This window comes from Cuculus canorus, chromosome 21 (genome assembly GCF_017976375.1).
Source record: "Cuculus canorus isolate bCucCan1 chromosome 21, bCucCan1.pri, whole genome shotgun sequence".
Lineage (NCBI taxonomy): Eukaryota > Metazoa > Chordata > Aves > Cuculiformes > Cuculidae > Cuculus > Cuculus canorus.
The window spans coordinates 278,387-305,413 of NC_071421.1; the positions used below are offsets into that span (position 1 = coordinate 278,387).

Genomic DNA, 27,027 nt, shown 5'->3' on the forward strand with positions numbered 1-27,027 from the left:
CACGTTTCCTTCCTAGACTGATCTGCTGGGTTTGTTTTCTTCTTTTTCTCTCCCAGTTCTTACTTTGCTTTTGTCAACATGACTGTTGTGGTAGCACACGAATTTTTATTGTACAATGTGTCTTCAGATTTGCTCATGGGCTTCCTTACCATAAAGTAATGATGATACAAGGTGGTGCATCCAGACTGAGATATTTTTCTTGTCCTTTTAGATTCAGTTAGATTATTTATTGCTGAATTTCCATCTGTTTTCTATCCTAGAATCCAGCATGGTTTGAAGGGTTGATTTCCTTTGTATGCATGTGTGGTGTGGTTAATACATGGCTCTGATCAGATGCACTCTGAAATTGGTTGGTTTGTTTTATAGTATGGGTTTCTGTAGTTCTCCTTTTTTCACTTTCAGACTGAGAATGAATCTGAATGCTTTGATTCTTGGTGGTACAAACCAGACTTGGTAACTACATCTGTTGTTTGGGTTAGACGGTTGATCTCTGCGTAGGATTTTCCATATAGGAGAAGGTACGGAAGTGCTGTCAGTCAGACGGCTGTCAATGTGTCGTACTGACTTGTGTTGCTAAGGTGCTTTTGGAGCAGCTGTCCAGGCTTTTTCCATGTGTAAGGCTACTCCAGACACTGCTGAGCGTTTGAGCAGCTTGTGTGTAGGCCCTGTTTTGGGTATTTTGTTAAGAGAATGACTTGCCTAGCTGGAAGAGGAAATGAGCGCTATGTGATGGAAAACAAATAGTGCTGTCAGTACCTTGAAATTGCTGGCCTGTGTAATGAAAGTTAGGTGTCCTGGTTTCAACTGGAACGGAGTTGGCTCAGATAGAGTTGATGTTCTTCTCAGCAAGTGCTGCATTTTGGATACAGCGCACGTAAAATGTTCGTAACCACATTGGTTTATGCTTGACTGGGATAGAATTCATTTTCTTTCCAGGAGCTGCTGTTTTCTAGGTTTTAGTACAGGAAAGCTGAAAAATACTGATGTTTTTAGTTGTTGCTAAGAAACAAAGGGCTCTCTTAAGGTTCCTGTGTTTTACAAGTAAGCAAGTTTGTGAAGCTGGGAGGAGCAGAACCAGGACAGCAGATCCAAACTGGCTAATAGAAGTACTCCATACCACAAACATCACACTCCCTTTATAAGCGGAAAGTTTGTTGGGGATGCCCTTCTCTTGGTGTCTCACTTGGTCTCAACGTTGCTGCTCTAAGAGTCCAGCTGCTGGTGCTCCAGGTTCAGTTTCCATCTTCAGTGATGTCTGCACTGGCTGTGACCTCCATGCCTGCTGGAACTGCTGTGTCCACTATATGGCAGTCAATGCTTGGGGCAGCCTTTCGACTGCTGCTGTCTGGGACAGGCTATTATATTATTACTCTCTCTCCCTTATTGTTTTATTAGAACTGTTTTTATTTCAACCCACGAGTTTTCCCTTTCCTTTTCCCATTCTCCTCCAAAGTCCAGGGGATGGCAAAGCGACCATATGCTGTCTGGCTGCCAGCTAAGGGCTAAACTAAGACACGCTGTTCCCGAGAACTCTTCCATCCTTGTACTGGAGGGCAGCAACATGCTTAAATAAGTCTTACAAGGGCCTGGTGTATGGGGGTACTTTTCTTGTGTATCTTCAACTTGCCTTTGAACATGGAGATTTTAAGTATCTCAGTAAATCTCTCTTAGAAAGTAAATGAATTAAGATCCCAGAGAAGATACATTGCAGGAATATCTGCATCAAAATAATAGTAGGTGATGTGGATGCATGTATTGCCTGATATGATTATTGTTCTCTGAACTCCTTATTACCCTCCTTGCTGGAGGGAGCTGTGTGGTCCCTGCCTCCTCTCACTCTCAGTCTGATCAACAAGTCAGGACAGGGCTTTTCTGTATTAAAGCCACAAAGCTTCATACTGAGGGCATTGTTGCTCCTGGGCAGACTGCTGAAATGCCATCATGGTGGCACCTCAAATGCTGGTATGGAAGAACTTTGTTGGATGAAAGTCTTAAGTTGATTTGGAGCCTCGGGAGAACAGATGACTTTGTCACCTGGAGATAAGGACAGTGTTTGCTCTACCTACGTAGAAACATTTAAATGGATCTGCAGGTATTAAAAGGATTTATGGGGATCTGTTTCTACAGTGACATCAGTAGCTATATAAACAGCACATCAGCAAGAGTAATGAGCATGAGGTAACACAAGGTGAAATGCTTCTGTAGGGAGAGTAGTGCATTAGGAAAATTCATAGTTCTACAGATGGCTTTGGGAGAGCTCGTGTGAGAGCCCCTGTTGTAGGTCTTGTAAGAGCTGTGTGAAGCTGGAAGAGGTGCAGTGTTAGATATGGGAAATGTGGTTTGATATAGTGCAGAGAAAGAGGCAGAATTAGCTTCATGTGCATCCTGGAATATCTGGCCTAGTATACGAAGAAGTAGGAGTGTGTCTGCACTTGGAGATGGTTTAGGCAGTCACTCTATGGGGCAGCTGTGGGACTTTGGGGTTTAGTTGCCTTTTTTTTTAAGGTATGGAAAATCACCGTCATTAGGATGAAAGTGAGATATTGCTACTGGGAAATATAACCATAGTCAAGTACTGACTTCTCTAGATTTATAGGTTGATGTTACTTCACAGGTTTGCTAATTTTGTGTCCCTGAGCACTGTTCAGGAGAAACTGTGCCTCCACAAATTATCTGGAGGGCATTGGAGAAGGAAAGAGAAACAGGATTTGCAGGGTGAATGCACTGTTGTGAAACACTGCTGCTCAGTTGTCACCAAATGCGTCAAAGTGAGATCTTACATTCTTTTCACTTCGATGTGTTCTGTATGTGGCTGTTTTTAAAAGGGAGCACTCCGTAGGCTATGAAACAGTTTGCAGTCTTCAGTGACTGAGGTTAGAAGCCTGCACGTGTTGGGTTATTGCACTGTCACAGTAACAAAGATAGTCAGACATCTCTGGTGTGAATCTGAGGATCTGACATTCAAAGTCTGTCCCGTGGAGTGTGGCCAATGGAATTCCAGTCCCGGTGCAACCAGAACTGTTTACCCAAGATCTCGTCAGACTATGATTTCTTCTCAGTATCTTAAAATCCGCTGCCAGTTTTGTTATTGAGCAGGTATTAGGGCTTCCAAATTTCTAAGCTTTAGTTTTTGATGTTGTAATTAATCATTAAACATTCATTTTATTATGACTGTGCCGAGATATTTTGCATCGTTGTAACTGAGGAAATGACTGAAATGGTTGTTTTAGTCTAGAAATCTCCATCAGCTTTATAAAAATACACATAAACCAAACCCAAGCCGAAGTGCTTCCCCTCTCTGTATCAATAAGTGCTGTACTGGTATCTGGGTTGAATGTTGGTGCAATTTGAAATGCAGGTGTTTGGCTCATGCTCTGGCAGTGGTGGGTGTGCGTTGACATTGACCCATGTGTTTGTCATTCTTCTAGGTTTTGCCCTGTATTCATTCTGACAGCTTTACCAGCTGAGGAGGGTGGCTGTGCCAGAATTAAATACGTATAATGCGAACAAGATTTTTTTACTATAAACCTTGAAGTTTCAGCAAGGGATTTTTAGGCTGCTAAAAAGTTGGTAGGGGGAAAAAAGTTAATTAATCTTTGGAAAGATTTAAAATTTGAGTTTTATGCAGAAGGAGGAAAAGTAACTAAATTATTTCTTCAGGTGTAAATTTTAATTTCAGGAGGTCTTTGGACAGCCTGTTTTGTGTCCGTGTTGCACGGATTCACCAAGTTTGTCGTGGAGATGTGTATTTTTCCCCTGTTCTCTTCCCACTAAATCTTCAGAGTTGAAACGAGCTCATATTCAGAAAATGATCTGTGGATTCTATGAACAGTGGCAGCACTGTATGTGGCTCTGTCTCAGCTCAGAAGAGAATGATTGTAAAAGTGATCAGAGTTGATTTTCTTGATTTGTTTAAGAGAGTTACAAGCACAGTCTTGGGGTTTTTTTGTGTTGGGCTCATATGCTGTGTACTAAAAACTTCGTAATGTTCCCCGAGAAGCTCGTAATGTGGAATGCAAAGACCTTGTCAAACTGTGTTGGTTTGGAGCTGTTATAGGATGCGTGTGGAACTTTGCGTGAACACCCTTCTGCTGTAATTGCGTGACTGCAACAGTTATTGTTGGCAATTTGTGCTTTGACCGCCATGGGTAATGGTGGAACACAGGTAGGAGCAATTCTGCAGGCTGCATGGGGGAATTCTTTTTGCAGAGGATGTGAAATGGAGAGAGATTTTAACCTGGGCGAACACTAATCCTGGGTGGGGAGTGCAGCGTGCCGTCGGGAAATCAGGCAGATGGAAATCTTGAAATAAAAACACAGTGAGTGTGAAGTGGAAAAATTAGATTAAGGGGAAGCAGTTCCTCGAAATGGTGCTTTTCAAGGAGTGCAAGTGGAGTTTCAGTTGTTGTTCATGGCTTGTCCTCAGTTTATTTCAGTGAAAATAGTTTGTACTTCCAGTGTTTGAATTATCAGCCCTTTTTCTTTTGCTCTGTGAAGTTGCCACGTCTGTCATGGACCATTAGATAGAGGAGTGTGTGGTTGATTATAATGGCAATGCCTGTGTAAGCAGAAAATGAACCCTCATTTTAGCTTCTGTACTGGGAGCAGTGCTGCGGCTTCCCAGGTCACATAGGAATTTCTGCCAGAAGGAGAGTTTTCTGATAAATTGGGGGAGGGAGTAGAATTTAATCTGTCAGAGTTTGATCCCGGGACTGACCTTTTCTGTTTCATTTTGGAGCACAGGTTGTGTGAAAATATCTTGTAAAGGTGTTTGAGGGGGATGGAGAAGGAGGTTCATAGGTGAAGGAGGTGTTTCTCTGCAGGTTTGCCCTCAGTGCCCCAGCTGAGCAGGCTGGGAGAAGAGTGCATTACAGTGAGACTGCTGTTGGTTATTGTGTCCAGGTGGAACAGAAAATGCAGGAGGCTAAATAAGTACAACTTGACAATTGATAAAAACAAGTTCTCCTTTAGCAGTTATCTGTGTTTTCATGGTACTGCTTGATGGGCTGTATTGAGAAGGTGTTTGTCTGTAACTGGGTATCTTCTAATGGGTCATTGAATTACACTTTCCTGCAATATCGTAAGTTTTGGGCAGCCTGTTTGGTTTTCCTTTTGTCCCAAAGAGATAGTTTTGAATTAACAGCATCCGGTAGCAGATAATGTGTTGCTCTAAAGAAGCATTTGTATTGCTGTAAAGAAGCATTTTGAGCAAATTGAGCTACAAATGGAAATACTTTTGCTTTGTTTCAGCATTGGCAGGAAGAATGGATCTATGCAGTTGTCTTTTATCTTCAAAGACCAGAAAGTGTTATGGATGCTTTTGCGAAAAGCAGCGAAGATATTTAAAGCAAAAACAGTCCAAAGCCCTCCTGTAAAAGGAGTTGTGAGATATACATGAAAACTGATATAGATTTGAGACTTCTTCATTTGAATTGTTTGTTTAGGAAAGAAATATACCCAAACATGAAGCATATTTGTTTTCCTCTATCTGGAAAATTTATATTTCTGTGTTTACTGTGGTGATTCTACTCCTCTGTTTTTCTTAATCGTGAGGAAAGTTGGGTTTTTTTTATCCTGAAATGGGCATTTCTTATTTAAGCAGCTGACCAGCGTACTGGCGTGATCACTGTGCTTTAAAATACAGGAAAAAAGATGACATACCAGTATTGAATAAAGTAAATACACATCTGCTGTACAGCTGCTGCACTGACTTGTTCTGTATAAAATAAACAATAGGAAATATTTTTCTTTTAATAAAAAAACCATGTTTTCTTAAAATACAGATACTTTTTCAGAGCTGCTAGGTATTTTCAGGTAGGTGAGTGTCAGGTTAGCAGACACTAGGGAGAATGTCACATCTCTTACCTGACAGAAGCGTCTGCATTTGCATCACAGCAGACTGGGAAGCCACAGACTGCCGTGTTTGAAATAATGTTCTGTGAAAATCATCCTCACCCAAGCGACACATTTAGTTTCCCCCCTTCTGAACATGTGTTACTCTTCAGGGCTGTGCTGGCAGTTAAAAAAATGGGTTACCCTCCCCATTTAATTAATCGGGAAGATGAGGTGATAGACTGGTTGCTAAGGAAGCAGTAGTGGCTGTAATATTTTTCTAGTTGAGGGCTACACAAATAAAGCCCATTCCTATTTTGATGAGGTTTTGTAGTGTGTTGCTCTGTAATTATCAGCAGGGCAGCCGAAAGAGAAGTTAAGCAATCATTTGCTGTCTGTGATAGGCTTGGGAATAGAAGAATGTTCTCTTCCAAGTCCTTTTGGTGTGCTTGTTTTGCCTGCTAGAGCATGGAGTTACAGTTAGGCATGGTCCAGTAAAAGAACTTAAACTCAAAGCCGTGTCAAGATGCTGGTTTCCAAATCAAGTATGGTTTCATGGGCCAACTCCAGAATCGATGATCCAAGATGTCTTTTCCAGCCTGGTGATTCTATGATTCTAAGTTGTGACTGCCCCATCCCTTGAGGTGTTCAGGGCCAGGTTGGATGGGGCTTTGAGCAGCCTGATCCAGTGGGAGGTGTCCCTGTCCCCTTCCAACCCAAACTGGTCTATGATTCTATGAATTCCATGCTATTGATTTAGTTCTAATATTAGCCTTGACTCATTATCAAACCTTGGAAACATGGGAATGAAAAGTCATGAGAAGGAAGATGCTGTACGTTAAGTGATTTAGAATCCTGATCCCTTCTCCGCTTCAGGTTTTTGTGTGTATTGGCCCAGTGCCTGCTCTGTTGCAAGACATTGTGGAGGTTATTTGGTTCCACATAGACTTTGACAGCTTCTTCTCTTTGTTTCTTAAGGCTTATTACTAATGCTTGTGTTTGAGGTCTCAGAGAAATTATCTGTAGCTGTTGTTCTTCAAATATTTTGTAATTTGTGCATTAAGGAATTTTTAATAGATACAGAACTAAGGATGTGTAAAGAAGTGAGGTAATGTAGCAATGTGGTACATTTGTGGTGCTGCTCACCTTTTGTCTTCCCCAGTACTTTAGAAATGAGTGGCCGTGCAGAGCGACTGAAGTGCGTCCAGATCAGGTTTGAGACAGTGGCTGCCCAGGCATTTGTGCAATATCAGAGAAGTGTTAGGAGCAAACATTACACCTCTAGCCAAAGTTTGTGACCTTAAAAGAGCAGAAAAGACTGTCTTAAATGGCATGCCTGCAGTAAAGCTTGTCTTTTGCTGAAGAAGGAGCTCTCAGGCTGGTTATTTACTTGCACTTTATAGTGGTCTGCACTCTTTATTTCCACCTCTCCTCCTTTTTCATGTGTTTAACTGAAAAAGAAAACCAGTTCTAAGACAGGAGGACACTAACGAGTGTGAGTTAGGGGCTCAGCATCTACACAGTCTTGGTTTTCATTGTGGCATTTTTTGGTACTACTGCTTTTTATAAGATGTTGTATCAAAATTGTTGACAAAGTGTGTCTGAATGCATCTTGCAAGAACTGTAGTGGTGCGGGCATGCATGAGAAGTGCAGAAAAATAATTGGTGTGGGAAATGCTGGAGCCAAGTGCCTGAACTGCAGAGCAGCCACTTTTATAAAATTGGGAGCTGTGGACTACAATTAGCTGTCATTAATTTTCTTGAATAGAAATATGTTCCATTTATTGTGGAATCAGGAGCCAGGCTTGAATGAGTTTAAATAGATGAAATCTAAATTGGACTGACAGTCTATTAAACAGCAGCAAAACCCCTTAAAGAAAATGGATTCACTATTATACCAGTTAATAGTAAAATCATTTGCCAAATAAGAACTATAGTGTAGGCATCAGGAATGCTCCTGTGAGTTTCCAGTGAACAACAGCAAATTGGTTGAACCTTTTATTGCAGAGCAGGGGTTGTTTTCTGACAGGGAGCCAGCAGTATTGCTTGAAATCCGCTCAGCAGGAAGGGACACTCAGAGACCAGACTGGCAATTTGTTTGTTGTTGGCCATATGGGGGGGAAGAGAAGCATCTGCATCGCTCCCTGCCTGCCAGGGGTGATCTCATCCTGGTTAAAACCAGGGGTTTGTCATTCCCGATGCATTCCTGCCTGCATTTCTACTGTTACTAAACCATTGTGCCAGGTGTATTGCTGTAGTTAGAGGTTTGTCTCCATTACTGACCCTTTCAAGGGTTTGATCATTTTCCTGTGTTTGGAATTTAGATTTCAACATTTAGAATTCACTGAATGTTGCAAATGTTTTTCTAAGCCTTAGAAAAGCCCACTTTGTTATTAACGATCTGTGACTGCTAACGTTGTACTCATATTTAGCTCTTCTGGGGGGTGGTTTGTGCTGCTTTGCTGCTTAGCAGAGGGCACTAGGACAGTTAAGCCGTTTAACGTTAGACACCAGAATGGAGAGGTGTAAAGATCCTTTAATTCTGGGATGCAAATATCCTTTAGTTATTTGCCTATCCCACAACATGTATTTGCGATGTATACCTGCATCTGCATACACACATGTAGAGAGTCTGTCTCCTTCCCTTCCTTTCAGTTCCTTGTGTGTGACTCTGTAAAGTCTGTAAATAAAATTTTCTGTCTCCCAAAGAATTGGGGTCCATCTCAATAAACAATTTTCTTTCCTTTCTTGGTTAAATCCAGGATGGTTCTGATGAAATGAACCTGTTAGGCAGGGCTTGCCTGGACAATTATCTTTTACAGTCTCAGATCCATCACACATTTCTGCTCTGTTGCAGCTGAATCTGCAGACTTAGTGATGCAAGAAGCAATGTTTGTATGTCCATAATGTTAGAAGCAACTGGAGTGGACACGTGTGCTGCAGGGATAAGTAAATCTGGTTTTTAGCACACTGAATGGTTGGATATAGAGCTTGTGTTACTACTAGTTCCATGAGCCTTGTGATTGATCTGGTAGGTGGTGTCGGTGTAAGAGTTGCTGTGTGAACCACTCAAACTCAGTGTCTTCTGACCCCTCCCCTAAGTTGTACCTGAATCATTAGGAACAGTGGTTTTTACAGATCAGCTGTATCATTTTTCAGAACCTCTAACACAGAATAGCTGAAGGAAAGCAAATGGAGGGGAAGAATACATAATCCAGTAAGATACTGGGATGTCATAGCAGGAAATGTGTGTATGTTGGAACTCTGGTTGCTTACAGCTGTGCTGTGACATCTGAGCTTGAGGCTGTTGAAATGGTGGGAGAGGGTTGTGGACAATTTCTTGATGATGGCTTTCAAGAAATATCTTCCCTGTGGAAGCGTAGTTCTGTGCAGACACCCTGGGGCTTTGTTTCTTGGATAATGCAAGATTTTATCATTTGATAAAACATAGGATTTTAATTATGAAGGTGGCTACAATATAAACTGCAGATTTTGAGCTGATAAAGTTTTGGGTGTTCAGAAAAGTGAGGTGGTTGGCTTTTTTTCCCTGCCAAATATTTTTAAGTCCATTATTGAAGCTCTAATTTTTAAAGCAGCTTTTAGTGTGGGAATATTAATGTATCCCTTCAGAACTAGGGCACATCTGGTGACTATCACGAGCCCAAAGGCATAATGATGCTCTACCATGTGTTGTAAAAATGCTTCATCTCCAGTGGGACATTTTACACGAAATAGGAAAGGAAGGAAATGCATCTCATGACTGGAGACAGGCAGAAAGTCCTACTAGCTGGGCAAGGAACTTAAGATTTCTACTTCCTTTTGCCATTGTAACGGCAAAGGTTGTGGGAAGCCTTTTTAAAATAGTTTTTTTTTTTTCTGTTGGGGAGTTGCTGGTTTGTCACGAGTAAAGTCGGTGTTGTAACAGCTCAAATGGTTAACTTGACGGAGGTGGCCCTTGGAGGTGACATGTGGATGTTATCTTGCTGTGGAGAAAGCCAGAAGGTGAATTTATAGCGCACTCATTTCCTGTGGTTACTGGCTTCATGGTCATTCTTGGTTACTGACACATGCAGGGTGACCGTCTTTCAGGAAAAGAAATAAACTTACACTTCAAGTGTGTAAGATGTTCAGAGCAACAGGTTTTGTTTGCTGTATTTCATCTTATAGCTTACTTTACAGGAATCTTTGTTTTGCTGATTTTTCACTTAGTGAAAAAATATAGGGATAAAAGTGTTCTAGAAATACAGGGGAAAAAAAAAGGGTGCAACGGTGCATTCCAGTGTGCTGGGGGTAAGGAGGGGTTGTTCTGTGTTTTAAATGACTGTAAGTCTTACCTATACACGTTTCTTACATTGGAAAAATGATGCACAGGTTTTCTTTGTTGCTTGGGTCCATCTGGAATCTTTTCTTCAAAATAATGTGTTTGTATTTTGGATTCCTGGCAAATGAAAGTAATTGCTCTTATGGAGAGTTTTGAGTGGTTAATGTGAGCGCATCTATAAATGTTCTCCTTTTGGCATTTTTCCAGTTTCTAGTGCTCATGACATTGCTTTGTACCTGGATTAACTTGTTTTCTCATCTGTATGGCCTTTATTGCTTTGGAGACATCTTAACTGGATGTCATCTTTGTTTTAAATCCTGGCAGGCAGCCAGCAGCACCTTCCTTAAATGCAATATCCTCTTGAGTCAACATGTTTGCTTTATCCATAGTGGATGCCAGATTCTCATGTCAACCATTTCAGAGGGATGCTTAGCTGTTTACTCTGTGTGCTATCTGAGCACTCTGAAAACGATGCTTGCAAATCAGATATTAAAAAAGAAGACCACCTTGCAGGTAGTGATGTTTCCTGTGTCTGAGATTTTGTAGCTTTTTATACACATTTCCCATTGAATACTGCAGAACTTCCTCAGATGAGTGGTGGAGCATCACATAAATGGATCACCTGGGCTAGCAGGTGGTTGGTTTGAGTGAGTAGAGGGCTGTCTAAATCACAGAATCACTAGGTTGGAAAAGACCTCCAGAATCATCGAGTCCAACCATTCCTATTACACAGTAAACCATGGCCCTGAGCATCTCAATGAAATGATATCCAAGGAATTCTGGGATAGCAATGTGGTGTAGGAATACTTTGATGTGATTAGATTGATATAGCTTTGGAATAAACTGGTTTGAATCCTGTTGTATCAATGCAAGTAGGATTCACTTGGTTCAAGGATTCATTCTTCCCTCCCCAGAGAGACTTAATAGCTTCTGTGAGATTTCCAGGATTTGGATGAAAAATGCTATCTCAGTGTGAGTTACAAGTCAAATAGATTACTGCTCTTCTGGCATTGATGGTATTTCAGGCTTTTAAAATGCCCATCTCTGTGCTGTTGCGACAGCTGCTGCTATCCTAGCTAGGCAACACAAATCTTGAAATTGGTCGTTTAGAAAAGGCAAGTTGCACTTGAAATGAGTGGATGTAATTCTTTGTGATTTTGCTGAGATACTGGAGGTTGTTACCTACAACTGTTTATAATTATTTTCTTACTAAAAAAGAAACCCCAAGATTTTAGTGAATTTTACGTCTATGAAAATGATATTTCTCTTGAGATTACTGAAACATTTGGATTATCACATTGTAGACAGTGAAAGTACACAGCAGAATTTGGGGAAAGGTGCTAACTGCATTTAGAGCTTGGTTTGCCAGCCAGGTTACTTTGATCCTGGCATAACATCAGTTACTGAGACTAATGAAGATGGGTACTGTACACCTCTACCTCTCGTTAGAACAGGATATGGTGCTGCTGCTACATGGAAAATCAGATGCACAACCATGTAATTCTGGCATGTATCAGTGAAGGACTCTAGGCTTGAAATGCCTGGCTTGTTCCAGCTAGGTTGTTATCGCTACTAAGACTTTCTGCACCTTTTGATAGTCCTAAACGCTAAACAGCTGCTAAGTTTCTTTTATTTTAAATTGATCTTTGAGTTTACTCTGGGTGGTGAGGGAATTCCTGAGTACAGCTTGGGTTTCAAATGATTAATGAAGAGTTTCTTTATTCTTTCAGGAGGAAGATGTTTGATTGCTGTGAACAATGACACTACATCCTTAAGAGTGCTCTTTGTGGAGCGTAGAAACTAGAAAAAGATTGTCTTGAACAACTTGTAGATTTGACAAGACATGAAGCAGGGTACTGTTTGTCTTTTGAAACAAGTCTTATGAAACTCTAAGACTGATTTTTTTTTTTTTTTTTTTCCTGCAGGAATATGAATAGGTTCATGGAGAAGATAATAGTTGGTGTTTGTGTCTTCTATCTCTTGAGTAGCAGTTGACTATCTGAATATAGGAGAACACAGTGACTGTCCTTTAAATACTTGTTGGGTTTGGGGAGTTCATCTTTGCCTTCTAGCAAGCTGTGGATGAATTTCCTGCTTTCTAAGCTTGTTATCATTAATCAGGCACTTCTTTCTCATCGTCTGTAATTTTATTCAGAGGCAGTGCTTTTGTTGTGATTATTGCCAAGACTATTCAAATACAACAGACCTTATTTTACAGCAACCTCCTGGAGTCCAGTTGTCAAAAGCAAACAAAAATAATTACTTGGCTTCTGTCATGTCAAATGTAATTTGAGAAGGCCCAGTCCTTCCCTGGGGTAAATCTAATTTAGTTTGCTGCATTTCAACTATGATTGGTTGTCTTGGTTTTCTTCACAATTAGAAGAGAAAATATGTTAGTGCCAGGTTCTTAATAGCAGGCTAGCCACAAAAGAGCTGATTACTTTTCTGTCTCATTTTGATCTGGTTCATAGGTTGTGACCCAGTCATTGTTATTAACTACATTCAGAATGGTCTAATATCATTACTTATTGTTTTTCTAGCAAAATATCTATTCAGATCTAAGTTAATTTTTATGCAGTTAATTCCCTTATCGTCATAAAGTATCTTAGTTTCTATTTTTAGATAACACTTGGAATAAATTACATGTTAAGCAAATGAAATGGTGGCTCTTTCTAAGCTTAAGCTGTTCTTTTAATTTATCCTGGTTTTATGTTCTGTCTTGGAGGTACAGAAGTTAATTTCCATTATTGTAAAATCTTTTGTTTTTAAAGATTGCGTATATATTGAAAGTCGCCGGCCGAATACTCCATATTTCATCTGCAGCATTCAAGACTTCAAACTGGTAAGGAAACTTTTCACATTTCCTCCTCCTCCTCCTTTTTCCCTGCCCCGTTCTCTAGTGAAGTGGCAGTAGTTCCTAGTCTGTACCTCTTCCTGTAGCTCCTTGCTCCTTCTGAGCATACCTTTAACTGGTTTGCCATTTAGACAGCGATCTGTCCTCAGTGTAGACCTAGTGGACTAGGCTGTAGATTTCAAAGGGAGGTCTATGTTGTTACACTGTTTTGTAATCCACAGAAGTAGGAACTTTGAGTGCTTTTGGGGAATTGTGGCTCAGCGAGTTAAAGTTTTCTTGGGAAGCTAAATCTGGCTGTGCCTTTACCTCTGGTTCTATACAGCAGAGCTGCGTAAGTGGAAGTGCGTGGGCTGAGATATGGTAACCTGGGATCTCAGCTGACGGGTGAACTGACAGGGGTGCTAAGAGAGTCTGGATCTGTATGACAAGTCTGTATTAATTTGGAGAAATGTAAAGTTACATCTAAGAATGCTTTGATGCTTTATCCTTTAAAAATGAAAAGTTGGGGACTTGTGCAAACAAATTAGTTGGAGTTGTGCTTTGCCCCCTTTTATCTGAATTCATACACCTGAAAGGTTACCTGTGTTCTGTCTCGGTGTGCTATAGCTGCCCAGAAACCACTTGCTGCTTTGCTTCACTAAGGGCATCCCTGCTTTTTCTGGGCTTTGGGGTAGTGTGAGCAGGTTATTTGGAAAAGGTAACAGTTTCTGCTGATCATCATGTTGCTTTTGGTTTATGGAAGTTCTAGCTATGTTATCAAACTGTCCATCATGTCAAGATGCAGTCAGCAGATGGAAATCACCTACTTTCTGTTGCTATGAGGATAGATCTTCCTTTTCCAAGCTTTCTGACTCATGTCTTCAGTTTTACTCCTTTTTATGTGAGACCACAGTGAAGGAGAATGTGTAGCCTTTCTTCAGTATCAGTGTTTGGAGTGATGCTGGGCACTGGTGAGCACGGGTGTACTCCCTCTTCTCCGCCCTTATTTAAAGGAGTTGTTGGATGTCTAGTTCCCAGGTCCTAGCAATGGGTTAAGCCACAATTATGCTCCTCTCGTACATCAGCAGGTGCTTCTATGTCTGACTGGAATTGCAATACAAGAGCTGCTGTTCTGGGCAATAAGTTCCTGCTGTGTTGCATTAATTGCTCAGGATATTAACAACAAAAGCTGAAGCTTCTGTTGTCAGCATTGGTCTTGTACAGCATGTTAAAGCTGATTGCAAAACTATGTGTAAGCATCTTGCAGTATGTTTTAATGCAGTTTCATGCTTTCTTTTGAGTGGTTTCTATTTACTCATGTTTTTAGTGGGCAAAGGACATGGCATCAGGGTTGCTGGCAATTTTGCATATCATTTCACATGGAAATACTATCATTGCTTTCTGTTTACTTTTGCCTGCTCAGAGTTATTTAATTTCTCTTTTATATTTTTTCTTTCTGACTGACACCATGCATAAAAGGAACTCGTAAAAATGGCAAAACTTATCCCCCCTTGCTGCTGATCATGATAGGATGAGTGAATCTTCAGTGTGTTTGTCACTTGAGTTTTTACTTCTGAGGGAAAGGAAAGATGTACAGTGGAAAGGACACTCTATTTCTTTCCTGGTGTGAGATACCAACAGGAAAACAGCCTTGTTTTGCCTTCAGCTAAATATGTCAAGTGAAGTGGGAAAGCTAAAGTCAACAGTTTTGAAATGTCGTCTACTAATTAAGTACATTATCATGGAGGCTGTCATAAATTCAGTTTTTGGCTCAATGTGAGTGTCTCCCCCTGTGCTTCCAGTTCATCTAGGGGCAGTTCAGGCACAGGAGTTGATGGTGGTGGATTTTAACTGATAAAAACAAGGAATGTAAACTTGAATTAGGAAAAAAAAAGGAGAAAAGAGTTAAAAATGACAAAGCAAATGCTGTCTGGGACATGTGTAGATTGTCCTGTAGGGTGAAAGGTACTGAACTAGAGAACCATTCGGGCTCATTCTTGAAGTAAATTACTGCATTCCCTACCGAGGCGTTTACTCTCCTATGTGTGACTCAGGCTGTCCTAGGAGCAGCACCTTTGTACTTGGAACTGTTTTGCCTGCTTTGCTTTCACAAATATCAGTGTGGAAAATGGGGTGAGGATTAACTTTTTCTTCTTTAAAAGCTGTTTATGGCTTAAATGCCATACAAATTGCTTGTCTTGAAACTTGAGTTTGTACAAATAGAAGGAGGGGTTTTATGGGTGGTGGTATGGTAAATAAGAATGGAGAATCATTTAGTAGCTTGTGGGAGCTGAAGTTCCCTCATGTTTTACTGCAGTGTCATGTTCTTGGTTTAGATTTACTGCATAGGAGAGACTCGGTTTCATTGTGAGTTTTTAGGGAACTAGTTAACTTGTTTTGTTGTTCAGAATGATGCATAATATGGAAGGTACTAAGGGGAAAAGGCTATTGTGTGGCTTTAAGGAAGCTTTGGTTTGTTTCTCCCTTCACTGGAAGATGCCACAGCTAGTACAAATGTACCAGATTTTACTTTGCCTTGCCACAAAATGACAGTGGATTTCAAAACCACTTTCTAAATAGACACAGTTGCTTTCTGGTAGTCGTAGTCTTAGAATTCAAGGAAATTCAGCGCTTATTTAGGACCAAAGCAAAGGGTTAGGATTCAGGATAAGGCAACAGTGAGTATTTTTAAGTCACGGTGTCTTCAGTCTTTTCTGTTATTTTCATCGGTCTGAACTTTGCTTAATAAAGCAGATGGGCAATGTTCGGATTCTGGGAACGAGGGAAATCTCATACGTTTCAGCTGCTGGCTGCATGCTGAGCTGGGTGCTGGGTTCAGAGCCCAGCTGCCTGGTGCAGGAGCCTGTCAGTATCTGGTGGGTCTTCAGGACGAATGAGGGGAGGGATAGCAGGGAAAACAAGCAGATAATTTTCTTTCTCTCTGATTTTTAACAAATTAGAAGTGCAGTGTTGGTCATATTTATCTGTTGAATCAGATGCTTCTATGTACCACTGAATGTTTTCTTTTTAATAGGTCATATTTTTTATCTTTTGCTTTCTAATGTTTTGTCTTTGCATAATCAAGAGTTTTGTTGCTGTTTCTATAGTGGCTGTTAACGGGGATTTGCTAAATGGATAGTGAATTGTAGTTATGACATTAATTTTGACCAGCTTTCTCTTCACGTTCATTGTCTGACTTTCTCTACTTAGATAGAGAGGCGCAGCAATCTTTTTTCTGACAAACCATTGCAATGTGTGTGAGCATTCTGTAGGAATTCCATCAATATTCAGGCAGCCAGCGGAATCTAGCGTAAAGGTAATTTTGATTGCGGTTCACTAAAGGCAAAAAATTGCTGCCAAACCCTCTGTAGCCTGATCTGAACCAGATCTACTTGGCAAAGCTCCCTTAGTGTACATATCTGTTAAATTCCACAGAGATGCACCGATCTAACACAGTGCAATCGTAGAGCTGCTGGATAAAAAATATTACAGGTTTTCAAATACTGTCCTTATGTTAAATTTTTACTATACCAGGTGTCCTCACTAATAGACTTTTTTTTTTTGTAAATTTAGCTTTTATTAAGGTAACAGTGATTGCAATTTAATTTAAGCTTCTTCCTGAAAATTTTCAGCTATACGTTTAATTATGGGTGTAGTCCACTGACTGCAGAATCACAGAATCATTTAGGCTGGAAAGCACCTTTAAAATCGAGCCAATCTATAAACCTCACGCTGCCAACTCCACCACCAAACCGTGTCCCTAGGTGCCACATCTATGTGCTTTTTGAACCCCTCCAGGGATGGTGACTCCCCCGCTTCCCTGCGCAGCCTTTTCCAATGCTGGACGACCCCTTCAGTGAAGGAGTTTTTCCCAATGTGCAATCTAAACCCAGACTCATAGAATAGTTTGGGTTGGAAGGGACCTTAAAGCCCATCCGATTCAAACCCCCTGCCATGGACAGGGACACCTCCCGCTGGATCAGGCTGCCCAAGGCCCCATCCAACCTGATCTTGAACACCTCCAGGGATGGGGCAGCCACAACTTCCCTGGGCAACCTGGTCCAGGGCCTCACCACTCTCATGGTGAAGAAATTCCTCCATATGTCAAGCCCAAATCTGTCCCTCTCCAGTTTATACCCATTCCCCCTCATCGTATCACTACAAGCTGTTGTAAACAGCCCCTCCCCATCTTTCTTGTAGTCCCCTCAGCCACTGGAAGGTTGCTATAAGATCTCCTCAGAGCCTTCTCTTCTCCAGGCTGAACAAGCCCAGCTCTCTCTCCTCCCCTTGTGCAACCTGAGGCTTGGATAATTTGTGTTCAATATGTCTACCAGAGAGGCATGATGAGATGTTTTACAAATCCTTAAGGATGTAATTTATTTGGTATGGAAACGTATGTTGTTCTAGAGCCAGGGACCACCCTGCTGCCTGCTCTTCCTTCTGCGGAAGGGCTGAGGTTTGGGACAGGTGCTATTGCTGGCCAGCACTGTCCTTGGTGAAGGTGTGTTCATGGTAATGTCAACTTACCCATCTCACAGGGTTAGGGAACCCCTTTGTAACACAGATACTCACACTCCCCTAGTTACAGAAACTTTAGGGAGAGCTCTGTGATGAAGTCCATGGGAGAAGTCCAAAAGAAGTGTTCTTTCCAGTCTGGTAGAATTCAGGCAAACATTTCTATCTCTGTGCAGAGGAGCAGAGCTGTGGACACTTGGTTCCAAGCCCTTGACCTGTCTGGTAGCGCGAGCTGCTCCATCAGAGGCCACAACAGCAGCTGTAGTGGATTGTGAACAAAACAAGCCTGCAGTATTGGTTACATGATTGTTTTATCCCAGTAAGACTCTTCTCCTCACTTTAGATGGACAGCAGTTGCCTTGAATGTGTGATGCAACAGTAGTAATTGCATTTCAAATATGAATATATTAATTATGCAGTGCATCTCAAACGAGCGTATCCAGCTTTGATTACTTGTCTCAATTTAAATATCAAAAGTGGTAAAGAGCTGTGGATATTGGAAATATGTTTATCTGTATGCAGAGATCAGTAATAAAGTAAGATTACTGAATTTTAGGGTTTTGGGAGGAAGATACAAAGCACAATGCAGAACTTCCCTAAGTTTTAACCTACTGATTGTAAAATGTAGGTGATCATGGAGCATTGCACTTTGGAATGTTTTGAATATAAATTTCCGATTAATTTACTGAAACCAAGGCAATTCCAACTAAACTTCTAAGTTGAAAGAGGTGTGATAGGTTTAAGTGTAAGAAGGAGAGATGAATTGAGAAGTAAAGTAATCACGAACAACAACATAGCCACTGGGGGATAAAGGACACCCAAAGGGAACACTGGAAATAACAGGATATCTCTTGACTCTGATACCAGGTAATCTATACAAATGCAATACGTCTTGCGAATCTGACCTCTAAGTCTGTGAGTTAAACCTTTCTTGGTATGAATTTCCAGCATTTGATAAAATCTTAAAGTGGAGATTTGGGGTTATTTCTTTTTTGCCAGTGAGAGACAGACCTACCAGCAAATGGGTTTCAGCAGCGTGCTTGTGATGGTTCGCGTTTTGACTTAATTTGATATTGTGTTTAAAATGCTAATGACGACACTCCGACTCTGAACACGAGAAAGGAACTTATAAACACAGAAATGGTGAATTTGCCGTATAAAAGGAAATGTTATTAACTGTGATGTGGTTGCCCTTTGTGCCTGTCTGTTTACCTGACTGAAGCATCTTCACTGTGGTGCTTTCTCCTTGAAGCCTGATTTGAATGGAGCACACAGCTGGATTGCCCCAGGGCCTTGTAACAATTTATAGTCTGGATGGAAAGGCAGAAGTGCATAAAAAGACAGTTGTGAAATGCCGCTAGTGCCCTGTAATAGAAAATCTGTGTATGATGACCTTGGCTGTATGGGCCTATGGGATCATTTTGCTGTGATCTGAAGGATTATAACATAGAGACTATGGCATCTCACCTGGAACAAAAGAAAAAATGGAAAAAAAAAATCTGTTTTTCTATATTATGCAGAATGTGCTTCCTCTCCTTCGCATTTTTCCTGCATATGGCCTTGCATTTTAGCAAACATGTTAAAATTACATCTGTTCTTCTCTCACTTTTACAGGAGCTGGTGTTTTTGAATGCAAATATGTGTGAGGTTTCTGTAGCCACAAGCATTTATGTATTTAAAAGCCTCCTTCGGTTTGTAGATGAATTGATGCTCTGTTCCTGAACTGCCGCTGAATTAATTTGCGGGTAATTTTTCCTGGCCAGTTAGGAGGCAGCGTGACCTTTCCTTTTTGGTGTGGAAAAAATGCTGATTAATATAGATTCTTGCTCCTCCAGATTCATCTCCCTTTCTACAGCCGAGACAAGGCTGAAAGATTTTCTTTCTCCTCCAAACCTTTGCTAGAACTGCTGTCCCGTGATTACTCAATCCTGCCTTCAGCATGGAAAAGGTTGCTATTAAGGTACGGAGTGGGCTTGCTAATAGAGGCAGACGTATGAGACATGTGAAGGAGTGCTGAATTATTTAAGAAAAAAAATTTAATCTGCAAATGAGGTTGGCTTTTATGTCTAATGTGAAGCAGATTGAAATGCCTCTGTGATTACAGCAGGGCATGTGTAGGGTGGAGATGAGTATGAAAATGTGGGCATGGGGGCTCTGAACGAAGTAGCAGGGAATGATGAAGGATCAGAGGTGACAGTTTAAGGATTGCATGGCAGGAGCTGCACAGTGATTAAATTCGCTGATGCTGTCACTGAGCCGTAAGGCTGGAGATAACATTCTCTCCCTGTGCTGAAAACAAGAATCAATACAAACTCCTTGACGGGGACTAAATTATTAAATAGAGCCTTTCTTAGAATGTTTCATTATCTGGGATTTACCTCAGCTGGTGATTTGTCAGCAGTGCGGGGAGATTTGCTGGGCATTTTGTATTAAAATCATTCCAGATGGATATGAATCCATTTTGATAATTCCCTTCCTTTTAACAGTGCTTCTCCCTAGATATTTTTTTGTTTATTTTTGCCCAGTTGACGCTTCACATTTTCACAGAGACCCGAAGCTGTAGGGTTAGATCTGGTCACATACATGGAAAGAAAAAATTATTTGTGTATTAACAGACTGTTCTTCCAAGTACTGAGTTGATTTGCTTGCTTTCAGTGTGTTAAATTAGCAAGGTATTTGAAATGTCTTTCAGGTGAGAGATGGAAATTAAAGGAAGAGGCGGGAGGCTGCTGTGTGATTTACGAGGATTGGGATTTCACAACGTGGCTGAAAAATGTAGCAACATTCTTCTTACTTTGTTGTATATCTTCTGAACACAGGAGCAGAAACCATCTATTCTGAAGGAGCTAACCCAGCACATTTTGCGTTCCCAAAGTGCACAGGACAGTGTGAAGATGGATTTAGACCTGGTTGATGCTGGCAGAGATCTGTAATTTCATCAGTGGCATTATTTGGTCAAGTAAAGAGTGTTTAGCATTTTTTTTTCTTGAGGGGAGGTAGTTTGGTTTTATTTTTTGAGTGGGTTTGCAACAGACCAATGCAAGTAAATTAGTTTATACAGAGCTGCAATGTTATGTCACAGTTGCATCGTCTTTTGGAAAGGGAGAAAACATCCATATTCAGGGGGTTAAAACAGATGGTAGCATTGTTAGGAGTAAAGATTTAACAGCTGGAAGCTAAGACTGGATGTGTGTGTGTTAGGGCTCAACTCCAGTTCTTCTGCTGTTCCCCTCCATATGGCCTAGATGTTTACAATTGAAATGCAGACCTTGAGATTTAGGGGCTACATCTGAAAAAAAAAAAAACAAGCCCCAAAAAGCCAGACCTATCACCAAACTCCAGAATAATCCACAGTTGTTTTTTGTGTGATTACCTTGTTTGGGTTTGTACCGACTGGCGGTCGGAAGGCCAGCAATTGGAATTTACATTGCTGGCTTCTTGCCACATGAAAAATGAAAGCCTGGCTGGAGGCTCTGGAGGATTCGCCCCTACTGAAGGCTCCCAGAGCTCATCCACTGGCTCCAAAGCAGCTGCTGAAGCTTTTCTGTAGAGCCACTGGAACATCCCGAACGGCTCCCAGTGGCGGGAAGCCTGTCTGTGTGTGTGCACTGTTGTTACAGATGCTCTCCGAGGAGAGAATATGGCAAGCGGTGCCTTCCTGTAAGCTGATGATGCTTGTCAGCTTGTTTTAAATCAGAAAACAGCTCTCATTTATCGTAAAGCTGTTTTATTTTGAGAGCCGACTTCTGTATAAAGCAGAAAAGGGGATTCTAAGAATTGCAGGATGACAAAAATAGGACTGACACTGAAATGCCATTCTGCAATATTGCTATTGTGTTATTTTTGCTAGTTTTATGAAAAGGAAAGCAGCAAGCACAATTGATTAAAAATTCCATTAACAACGCAGCCAACTCTCCCACCTCTCATCTGACTGAGCTAAGGATGAAAACAGGCATTGAGCAAATGGGGAAGATCATTGATGTACCACTTGTGGCTGTGAAGTATCATCAGGATTGCTTCTCCCAGCCTGGGATACCAAGAGGGACACGTGTACGTGAGAACGTGTTAATAGCAGTGGCTTGACTGTAGATATGGAAACCACAGCATTTATTAACATCCCTCTGTATATCTCCAGCACTATTCTCCTGTTTTGTTTCCTCCTCCTCACCGAATTGGCTACACCTGATCTTGAGATAATCGTCAGCTAAATCAATCAATAGTTGTCAGCTTGAAAATACGGAGCAAAAATATTGTTATTTCTAGGTTTTGGAGGAGAAGTATTGAATGGTACATTAGCTGTTTTAAATGTAGCAAGAGCAAACAAAGTTAGAATAAATTTAGCCATGTCCTCTAGTGTTGAATAGCGAAAGCATCTGTCATGCTTAATAACGCTTCTGACCTTTAGGATTATTGAAGTTGAAATTTCCTCTCTGGTCATTTGGGGGTACTTGAACACCGTCAGATTTCTTGTGTCTGTGGAAGTCTCCAAAGATACATAGTTATGCTTCGTGAGCTGGTGAAGAAATTTGTTTTCCCGCTTTCAAAATGATTTTCCTTAAGTAATGTGAAATGTCACTGTGGTGACTAAATTTTAGTGTGACCCGTGCTTTGCCTTTTGCTGGGAAAGGGCAGCCTCGCTCGTGTGCTTCATATCACTCTTCAGGGTAGCGATAAAGGTCTTGTGATAGTAAAATGCTCCACGTTGCGTGTGGAGGTGTAGGGCATAATAAATATCCCACCACCCAACTGTTACTGATGCTCTTGTGACTTCAGTGGTTAGAGTTTCAGTGTTGTATTACAGTAGCTGTGCTGTAGGGATGGCTAAGGGCAGCTTGGATGCACAAGCATTTTGCTAAGCATTTGCATCCAGATTTGCTGTCTGGATGCTTAAAAATCAAACACAGGCAGAAAAAAATAATGCCTAGTCTGTAAATAGACTTCTTTGTTTTTTTCAGCTACATTGCAGAAAGTGCAGTTGAGTTGTAGTGGAGTTCAGTTGTGGAGAACATCACTGACACTGTCTAACTGAAGTAATAGATGGCATGGTTTGAATTGGAAGAGATCTCGATGTCCATACAGTTCCAATTCCTTGCCATGGGCCGGGACACCTCCCAGTGGATCAGGTTGCTGAAAGCCCCATCCAACCTGGCCTTGAACACCTCCAGGGATGGGGTAGTCAGGACTGCTCTGGGCAACCCGTGCCAGTGCCTCACCATCTTATTGTCGTAAGGGCCGTGGAAGAACAGTGCACGGTTAAAGGTGGGAGGTGGCAAGTGTTCCCACTGTTGGCAATCTTGGCAGAGAAAACTCATCACCTGAATCTGGGTAGAGATGTGAGCATACTAGGAAATCTCCGTTTCTCCTTCCCGGCCCCGTACTGCGTTGCTTGAACTCATTGTTCCCGTTTCCCTAGGTTCCTTAAGATTTCAAGACTTGGGAACGCTTACGGTTATTGGCACATATGTGTATTCATCTTGATTTGTGGTTTGCTTCCCTTGCAAGTATGTCTTGCCTTTCTGCAGTTCTGCCGCTCAAGCGGGTAGCGATTGTCTTTCTCCATAAAGAGCAGCCGTTGTTTCTCTTACTGTGAAGCACTTGCTAATGTGATAGACATTGGGCAACTGGGGTATGTTCTGAAATGTCAGCTTCCTTCATTATCACTGCTGACGTGCCGTTTCCATGCACTACCCCTACTCTTGCTGTGTGATTGCTGTGTAGAGCAAGCATGTTCTTGAAGGGAAGTGATCGTTTTATCTGCAGTTAGTAAATCTGAGGTCGGTACAGCACACGATGTTAAAGGGGTTGATTTTGTATAGATTACAAAATGCTAGGAAAGGTACAGTTTCTTGCAGGTGCTGGTGAGAGGCACAGCCTGCTGGCATGTGGAAGGGAAAACAGTACAGATGCTCTTTGAATACCTGGGATGCGTTCTGTGTCTGACTGGCAGGAAAGGTGATGCATCGCTCCCTCTGGTACAGCAGAGACTGATGGAGTCACTGAGGAAAACGCTCCAAGTCAGCTCCACCTTGTGACTGTCACGTAGAGCTTCAGATCTTTTTCAAATCCTTTTTTCCTCTGTAATACGCAGAAGGCAGGCATGAGGTCTGTGCGCTACCTGGGGCCTGTGTAGAAAGCACAAACGGGGCTCAGCGGCTGGCTCGCTGCCTGTCTGCCTGAGCTTGAGATTCCTGTGTTTTGTCTAAATGAGAGAGCCCGTTCTTTTCCCTACTTGGGACTTGGAGCGAGTAAAAAGTAGGGATGTGATGAATATGCATCTTTGACTCTGTAGTCACTGAACACTAATCCATGGAGAATTTGAACTTCTAATTTTGATTGTGATTGATTTTAAATCACCCTGAGTTCGTTTTGGGCCGTTAGAGGGTATTTAAATGGAAAATAACTCTTTAATTAAATTACTGGTGCATAAGTTTCCTGCTCTGCTTTCTAAGCAGAACTACTGTGGTTTTTTAGTCTTCTTTCAATGTCTTATTTCATAGCATATTTTAAGGTTAAAAGCAATATTAAACCAAAGCAACTTGTACTAAGCAAATCTTCAACTTCATTTGAACTCTTTTTCTCTTTGGAAGATACTCAAATATTCTTGTTCTGTAAAGCAATTTATGTTCCGTCCACCTGTACTTGCTGTTAATATGTCTTGTGTAGGAAATGCTGGTCAAACAACAAAAACTGTGTTTTCCCTTTTATTTGTAAAACATCTTTTCAAAATAAACAAAGTACCAGTTGTAATTACAGGTAAAATGTAAAGCATAAGTCGTCTAAACGCAAGGATTCTTCTCAAGAGTAAGTTCTGGCCACAGTAAGAGTTCTGAGAGTGAGTGCTCTGAAAAATAAGTGGTTCAGCAGTTACCATTTCATAACAAATTGTGGCGATGAGAGGGGACTCCTCTGCGCCTTGCAGACAGGTGTAGGTGGAGCAATCCACTTGATATAGCTGTGATTTGCTGTGGATTTCTTGAGATGAGTCTTGATGCATTCTTGACTTGGTTTAATCAAGTGCTGGGAATGCCTTCAGAGTGCTGTCTTAAGAGGTGTATTATAAAATTCAGTTCAGACATCAGCTATATCAAGTGATCTATCGACTTGAGCAGCAATAAAGAATCCAAGAATCCCAAGAGGTAATGCCTCCCATGACACTGTTTTGGCAGCTTAAAATTTGCCAAACCAAAATTCCATGTGTGATTTGCCTTTTACAGACGATAAAAGGAATTGTCTTTGCCTTGTGTGGTGTTTCAGGTACTTCTTCAGTACTGGTTTAAACATCCTGGGTTAAATAAGTTTTAATTGTAGGCAGCAGAATTGGAAGGGTGGTTCTTACCAGTCCAGATAGGGTGTGTGTCAAATTGTCTTTTTACTGCTGTTGATGTCTAAAACTAGAACAGTGCAGCTGTAGAGATCTGTCTCTCTCTTCCAGTTAACAGTGTGCAATCTGTGATTTTCTGAACCTACTTTGCAGTTGTCTGGGTAAGTGAATCTTCATGGCTCTGGTTGTTTTTTATCTTCCTTAGGTCATAAACATCTTAGAAATACTAGAAGAGTGGAGAAAGGTGAGAGAGGCACTCTAAATTGAGCCGAATGTCATGGAACTCTTTGGAAATCTTTTAGCTTTAACAGAAAATCCGACAGTTGTAGTTTTGCCGTAAAACACCGGGTAGAGGCAATGTCTCAGTATTTGGTTGTATATAGTGTCTCTTCTGGGACAAGTGGTTGGAAACCAGCCTGTGCGACCAATGCAGCAGGCTTTTGTCTAGGACGTTGTAAAATAAGATTTGATGAGCTGTAAAGAAGGTTGTTCTATCACAATTCCTTTCTTCTGTATCAGACCATATCGGCATATCACTAGGGCTGGTTGAACTTCTGGGTCTTGCTCGTTTGGATTTCATAGCTGAGTATTTGTGCAAAGCTCTATGGTTTCTTTCAGAATTGAGGTTTCCATAAAGTGGATTCATTCGTGGTCACAGCCAGTGTGAGGATTTTGGCAGATCAAATAATCGGTTTAGTTCCCTGCAATGTTGAATTTGAAAGGTGCTGGTTGCTGACAGATGTCTCATGCTGATGCCTGTGCAGAAAAAGATTTCGTCCCTTCTGCTGTGATTTGCAGTTGTAGAATTCCAGCGAATGTCTGATTCAGAGGGGGCTTTTTTTTCAAATAGCCTGACACCACCAGGGTGCTTGCACTTGCTCTTTTATATGCTCCGTATCCTCATTTTGCTGGGAAAGCTAACTAATGCTTTACAGTGAATGAACGTACTAGTCTGTATCCAGGTTTATGACTCAGGGTAATAAGCACGTTCAGAAAACATGTCAAGTATCTTAAGAATGCTAGAGCTGTTGCGTATAAAAATACATGCAGCTCATCTGCACACCAGTGCTTTCCTATGTGGGAGAGAGTTCTTGATTAGCGATAGGGCCACTTGAGAGCTTGCACAAGTAACTGTATAGTAGAAACAGGGATAAATGTGGCATCGGCATGTTTGTGTTATGTAGAAAAAGAAAACTGGGGGGGAGGGGGGGCGGAATGGTGCAGATTGAGGCTTATGCATAACCTTGCCAGAAAGGAAAGAGATGGAACATTCATGCTAGGAATATTGCAGTAGAGAAAGGAGTTGCAGCTGTTTACACCCCTAATGGCTACAAAGACGTATGGAATATTCGATTTATAGAAAGGCTGAAGTAATTAAGATAAAGAATATACAATGATTCACTACTGTGAAATAGCAAGACATAATTTATGCTCTGTATCTACTGTAGTTATGATTAGTGACCCTAAGGCTGTTGAACTTCCTCTTTATGGATTGCAGAAATGCTGTGACAGTTTTCAAGGGAATTGCTCTCTTTGAGCTTAAAGAGATGAAAATGGGCCTGCTAACAAGGAGCAGCTTCAGCATGTGCTTTCATATTCTTCATGTTTAAAAAAAAGGGGGAAAAAAAGGCAATTGGGTTCTTTGATATGGCTGAACCTTAGGACCTGGTGAGGCAGAAGGTGCATAATATATACCATCACACAATGTATGCCAAGAAATCTGTGGAAAGGCATTCCCTTGGATGCCGTTCAGAAGGTCTGTTGCTGAAAAGACTGAGAAATATGTTTTCAAAAAAGGAAGCTGTTATTTGGTGTTAGTTTTCTAATCCTGATGTGTATAGGGTTTCACATATTTTATATTATAAAATTGTTCATAAACCTGGGAATTCTTGCTCCTTCTGCTATGCTCTATGCTCAGAGATGATGGCTGTTGCCAGTATGGCCTGTGATGGAGTGCATCGCGTGCACTGGTTGAGGCACATTTGAAAGGAAATACTTGAAATTGGATACTGATTTAGGTGCTGTTTCTATGTACTTTCCTGAGTCCTTGGAGCATTCTTTCCTATAAGCTGTTTGAGTTTTGAAGTAGCTTGGGCCTTTAAACTAAAATCTTCACACACTGAAGTGCAGAATTCCATGAACACTGTGGTAAACATCATCCTAAATCTTTCATGTGGAAACTGCAGCTGTCATGATGCCTTCTAC

The 27,027-nt window shown here is 41.2% G+C and overlaps 1 protein-coding gene across 5 annotated transcripts in view; it reads left to right on the top strand.

The window, feature by feature from the left end:
• The window catches only part of RERE (arginine-glutamic acid dipeptide repeats), a 232,565-nt gene that overhangs the window by 82,035 nt on the left and 123,503 nt on the right, over nucleotides 1–27,027 (top strand). For 4 of the 5 annotated variants that reach the window (XM_054085460.1, XM_054085461.1, XM_054085457.1 and 1 more), the window contains exon 3: nucleotides 12,925–12,995. In XM_054085460.1, the coding sequence (XP_053941435.1) occupies nucleotides 12,925–12,995 (71 nt within the window). Of the gene's footprint in view, nucleotides 1–11,981; nucleotides 12,007–12,924; nucleotides 12,996–27,027 lie in introns of those variants that run through there. The other variant, XM_054085462.1, reaches the window with a different exon arrangement.